The sequence below is a fragment of the Emydura macquarii genome, unplaced genomic scaffold, assembly GCF_026122565.2.
Source record: "Emydura macquarii macquarii isolate MOO-44397 ecotype Brisbane River unplaced genomic scaffold, CSIRO-AGI_Emac_v2 contig_2205, whole genome shotgun sequence".
Taxonomy (NCBI): domain Eukaryota; kingdom Metazoa; phylum Chordata; order Testudines; family Chelidae; genus Emydura; species Emydura macquarii.
The window spans coordinates 6,602,159-6,608,158 of record NW_027132342.1 but is presented as its reverse complement, the minus strand read 5'-3'; the positions used below and the strand labels follow the sequence as shown (position 1 = coordinate 6,608,158).

The window sequence follows — 6,000 nt, the reverse complement described above, 5'->3', positions numbered from 1 at the left end:
TCTTTGGGCTGGCTAAATGTGCTACCCATACTCATTTCAAATGGATCAAAGAAATAGTAAATTGCTGTACCACTTTTTTCTCTTTACATCATCAGGATAAACCTGCACAATTTGAATGCAGATTTTAAACACCTCAAATTCTCAACTGTTGAGATAATTTCTCCGCTCCCTCCCCCATTCTATATAAAATTTTATTATTAAAATAGGTCATGATAGCAACATGCTTGTTTCCTTCCTATACATACATTAGTGGATGAGGTATGACTCTTGTTGAATAGTACCAGCCCAAAAACGTTTATGGGCTAGATTCTGCCTTTGGAAGTATGTATGAAAATTTCCCATTAGTACAGTGGGATTTATGTGCAGAAACAGACATGCAGAATCTAGTCCTAAATATTAGTCAGTTGTAGAGAGCTCTGTGGTTGAGATTTTTAAAGGCACATAAGGGGTTTAGAGACATATTTTCCATTAAGACATATCAAAATCTTTTAAACTGCTTTGAAAATCATGTTCTTGGGCTCAGGATTTGTGCTGTAGACATGTGATGAGTATTTTTTAGGGGGAAGGAAAGGTAGGTCCATGATAAGAAATCACCACAGGAAGGTTAAGATTGATGCATAGCTACTGATTGTTGTCTAATTGCAAGGTCAGGCCTTACATATTAACTGGAATACTTCAACCAGACTTCCAAGTTCATATTTACCTTAATATTAAGTCTTAACATACTGAATGAAATTCATCCCCAGTGTAAGCCTATTGAAGCCTATATAATTATATCAGGGATGATTTTGGCCTTTTGACTTTCAAAAGTCCACATGGATTTAGGAGTCTAACATCAGGGACCCATTTTTTAAATACTGATCTTCATTTTTACTTTATAATATCCCATCTCTTCAGTTTGACATTGTTTTGCCATCACCATTAGGAAGAACAGATTCCTGTGTCATCCCCACAGTACACCAGCATGTAATGAGAAAACATAATGCATAGGTAAGAGAGAGAGAGTGAGCCATTATAACATAAGGGAAGCTTAATGCAAAGCATCTATGAGAGCTGTATTTGGTAACCACCATAGCATTTAAAAGAAGGTATTGTTCTAAGTAGGGCATATGAATTAAAGTGGAGGAGAGGAGGATTTCCCTCTTGGGATACTGCTACATTATGCTTTCAGGGGAAGATTTTTTATCCTTGGCTTACAACAATACTGGGCAGGCAAAGTTTGTCTGTGGAATGGATCAGATCACACCAAGTGTCATGTATTCTTTTGTCCTAGGGGAGGATACCTGGGGGGACCCTCTAGCTCTTTGACAAATTAATTAATCTGATCACTGGTTCCAACGTAACATGTGCCATTCCTAAAAGCAGCAAATTCTTTTGCTCATTACAAGAAAGAAAAATGTCATAATGGACTCCCGAGTAAAATGCCAAACTCCCCAAAAATCAAACCATTACAAACGTGTGAGGGAAGTTTAATGGCATTTCATACAATGATACTTCTATTGCTTTGAGGAATACATGTATTGCAATTGGTTTTATTATTTAAAGATAGAGACATGGAGAAAGAAAACCTTCGAAAAGGCTAATGTGATATTACATTGAATAGAAAATATTTGGATTTAATTTGTTTAAAAATAAGCTATTAAAAATACAGCATGTGATTTAAATACCCTTCTTCACATGTCAGCCCGGACAAAAGAAGCAAAGATGCTATCTTCCTGAGATAGTAGGTTCTCTGGTGTGTCATTCTCCAAAATGTTCCCTCGTTTCATCACAATGACCAGGTCAGCAGTTAGAATAGTGTGAACCCGATGCTATGATAAAACAAAAGCATATAGAAATTCTCATTACAATAATAGCATTCATTTAGGACTTGATCCGTTGCTTATTAAAGTCAGTGGTAGGAATTCTATTGTCTTCTGTGGGTTTTGGATCAGGCCCTATTCAGCACCTTTAATCCCAAGGGATCTCAAAGCACTTTACAAACTATGGCCTTAAGTCTGAAAATACTTGTGCAGGGTGCTTAACTTCCTGTATTCCTTCCTCTTCAAACTCAGTGGAACTACTCAGATGCGTAAAATTAAGCATGTTCATGAATGTCTGCAGGATTGAGACCCACGGTGCATGGAGTTGAACAGCTCCTGAGAGATTTGGAGTACCCTCAATGCTCATTGTCTCAGGAAATTCTCATACCCTCCATTTGTGATGTGGACATGTGTCTACCAAGAGCTAGACAGCAACTCATTTCAGATATTATTTTCAAAAGCAATTATTTAGTAAGTAATTAATTATAATTTGTATACTACATTATTAAACTAATTATACTATTAAAGATCATTGGGGTATTCATTAAAGTGGGGTTTTGGACTTAAGAAACACAAACAACATTTGAAATTATGAGAATGCAATGAATGATCCTTTGTACTGTCATCTCAGAGCAGTAGAAAGGTAGCAGAGCGAAGATAATTGAAGAGCTAAAGGTAACTACCAGAAAGCCAGAAGTCTTACGAGCAGTGTGGACTGAGAGAGTCTACTTGTTAGTCTTCACCAAAGTGGTGAACAGGCCATCCTCTTTGAGGAGCAAGTTTGAAGCAGAATCACACTCTACTAGAAAACCTTCGGAAAGGACTAACACAATGTCCGCATCCAAGATCTGAGACACACGGTGCTGAAAAGAAGAACAGATAGGTGGGGAGAAAAAATAGGAGGAAGGATCAGCCACAAAGGAAGAAAGAATGTGAAGCCAATTGAAGGAAAATGCTTTGTAAAGAACGGGAAAGCCATATACAAGCAAATGCTATTTTTCATCAAACAGTGATGTGGAAAACAGAAGGCCATAGACAAAAGCAATATTTTAGTGAGAGAAACAGTACAAATCAGACATGAAGTGGAATGACAGTTTTATGAATGGGAATTTGTTTCTTACTAACATGTTTTGCTTTTATGTATCTGAGATTCTTAAACACTTTATACATGAGCTAGATTAAGTGATTTGCCTAAGATTTCACAATAAGTCTCCGATATAGCTGGAAACAGAACCCGTAGAGCTGACTTCAATCTTCTGTTCTAACCACTCGATCATACCCCAGACAAAGCAAGCGAAACAGCTGTTGAAGCATAAATTTATTTCACACACAAAACATCTGTCTGCCAACTAAGCATATCGGGCGGGCGGGGGGGTGGGGTGGAATTACTCTAAGGTCACTTTAATATATTTTTTTAGAGTCATAGAATTTATGGCCAAAAGAAGCAGCAGATCATGTATGGCATGTCTACACAAACACCAGAACGTGTAAGGCATGTCTACACAATCAGTTTGTGTGGCAAACTGAGGTGTAAACTGTACAGTGCTCCAGCGTACCACATGCCAACTGTCCATGTGGGCCTTGCTGCTGCACACTTAATGTTCCCTAGTGAGCACTGATGTAATGGGGTTGATAGAGGTATGTCAAAGCACACTAGGGAAATTTTAATGCTCATCAGCAACTGCTCAGGGACAGTTAGTGCATGGCTGTGACGAAGCAGAGAAAATGCCCACCAGCACAGAAGGGGTTAAAGAGAGCCTTTGGGCCCAAATAGTCCTGCCCCATTATACCTGCAGCCAATGCTAGGCCTGGACAGGGGAGAAAAGGAGGGAGCCTGGCTCAGTTTGGGGCTGACTGATGAAGAGGCAGGAGCTAGCTGCCTTCTTACCTGAGGGGAAGGATCACTAGTCTGCCAGCCAGGGCAGCCACTGGGAACCAAGGACCATCTTCCTGGCCAAAGGAAATGGAGAAAGAGACCTAGGAGCACCAGGCCTAAGAGAAACCCTGGTGACCGAAGCTTGGAAACCTTGTGGGGTTCTGACCCCTCCAAATGCACAGCTGCCCCACCTGGAGGAACGTGGGGCCACAGCAAGAGGCTACCCAGGGTCCATGAGGGAGCCCTACTAGAGACAAGCCACTGCAACTATAGGGGCCATACCCCAAACTGAAGGGGCAACAGTAGGAAGTAGCCCAGGTCCCTCCCAGGAGTTCACTTACACAGAGTCCTGGTCTGGGACCCAGAGGAGCAGAAGAGCCCAGTTCCCCCTACACCATGCTGCCTTAAAGATTGAGGCCACTTTGACCACAGAAGCAGGGTGCTGGAAGTCAAGTGCTCCAATCACTAGGCTGCCTGGCCCTCCACGCCCCCCGTTACAATGGCACACTGGAGTGCTGTAGATTTACAACCTAAATTTCTTTACACCACAGGGCACTAAACATGACCCTGCCACCTCCACACAAAGCCCAACAACCAGAATTAGATCAAAGTCTTATAGCCCTCAGGAGATTAAACTACTGTATGCCAGAGGTGGAGAACAGGAGGAACTGAGGTTCACCAGTGCCTGAGGATCCTGCAATGGCAGGGATCCTATATATATAGAAGCCCTGGCCTATACATTGGTGCCTAGAGTTGGTTAAAAAATGGGGGGAGAGGGGGGATTACAAACATTCACCTGAAAACATTTTCATGGTTTTTGTTGAGATTTGAAAAGTTTCCACCTATTCCATTTTTAAAACCATGATAATAAAACAATAATGGAGAGAATAATCCAATTTGAGAAACCACTAAAAAGTTTTAAAAATTACAATTCACGTTATGGATATATGTCAAAGTTGTAGAAAATAGAGATGGGTCTAAGCAGCAAATTTTCAATCTGGATTTTGAACTGCAGTATCGCCAAACTTTGGGGGTGGCAGAATCCAATTTTTTAATTTGAGCTGACTAGAGATAATGAGCTCACTGGGGAAATTTATAATGGGATCCAGATTCAGATGCCAAACTCCACTGCAAAGTTCTGGTTGTTCTGATCTGAGGGTTTTCACTTGGCACACCTTGCAGATAGGTATTATTTACAAAACTGTGGAATCAGATCCAGGTTTGAGTCTGTGTTTCAGTTTTATTTTCATAATTGCAATTAATTGGTGAAAAGCAAGTGTAACTGCTGTAAGAATGAGGAAAGAAGAGCATCTACTGCAGTGGATACTTACGGCTATTGTTACAACTGTGCGGTCCACAAAGGCAGTCATCACAACCTTCTGCAAAATGTTTTCCTGTCAAGGAAAAGGCTCAACAGTTATTCAGTTCTTTTACATACTATGTGCCCTTCACTGTCAAAGACTCAGCTCCATACAGTATATTGCCTTCTATCCATGTGCTAGACTCTCACTAATGCAGTGCAATACAGCTTGGGAACAGGATTCTTCTTTAATGCTTCTTCCCTCACCACAGAAATCAACATTAAAAACGAAGTAACTGAAAAATAACTGAAAGATAAACCAAAAAAAAAAAAAAAAGGGGTTCTCAGTCTCCCCTGCTTATGTGCCATCAATGACGGCTAGGGAAGACAGTACCAAAGGAGAGAGCCCTCAACTTCCAATATCTTCTTGCCTCTTAAAAGGTAAATCAGCTAGCAGCAATGTAACTAATATACTCACTGTGGCCATGTCAATAGAAGCCGTGGCTTCATCCATGATGAGAATGCTGCTCTTGCGAACAAAAGCTCTGGCCAGACAAAAGAGCTGTCTCTGGCCCACGCTGAAATTTTCTCCCCCTTCGGTTACCACTGCATCTGTAACATAGTTAGATTTAAGGATTATGCCATCTAAATGCTCTTGTCTAAGGGTTTCATTCAATTGTCCCTACAAATGAAAAACCTACAGTGTCACAAATGACTTTCATTTACACCGTAAAATCTCTGTTGAAGAGCTGTCCAAACATCAAGTAATAGCCCTGAAAAACACTCTGCTGAGTGTTGGAATGAAGTGCTATTGAGGAAACTGAACGCAGCTGTTGGGGCCATCACCATGAGGACAATATACCATCTCACATGACCGTGGAGTAAGGAGTTAACATATTTGGTAGGGACTAATGTTATGTTTTCATAATATGGAATGTGTAAAAGTGGTTTTCCTTCATGAACCAGACCTGAAATGCAAAGGGAAATGCTGGATCAGTGACATGATTAGGAGATACAGCTGT

General features: G+C 40.7%; 1 protein-coding gene across 5 annotated transcripts in view; it reads right to left on the bottom strand.

Annotated features, from left to right (window-relative positions):
* Positions 1-1,462: 1,462 nt before the first annotated feature.
* The window catches only part of ABCC9 (ATP binding cassette subfamily C member 9), a 115,758-nt gene continuing 111,220 nt past the window's right edge, over positions 1,463-6,000 (bottom strand). For 2 of the 5 annotated variants that reach the window (XM_067559239.1, XM_067559242.1), the window contains exons 36-39: positions 5,457-5,590; positions 5,010-5,072; positions 2,486-2,665; positions 1,675-1,811 (exon numbers count right to left, since the gene is read on the bottom strand). In XM_067559239.1, the coding sequence (XP_067415340.1) occupies positions 2,528-2,665; positions 5,010-5,072; positions 5,457-5,590 (335 nt within the window). In that variant the 3' untranslated portion in view covers positions 1,675-1,811; positions 2,486-2,527. Of the gene's footprint in view, positions 1,812-2,485; positions 2,666-5,009; positions 5,073-5,456; positions 5,591-6,000 lie in introns of all 5 variants that reach the window. The other 3 variants (XM_067559241.1, XM_067559243.1, XM_067559240.1) reach the window with 2 other exon arrangements.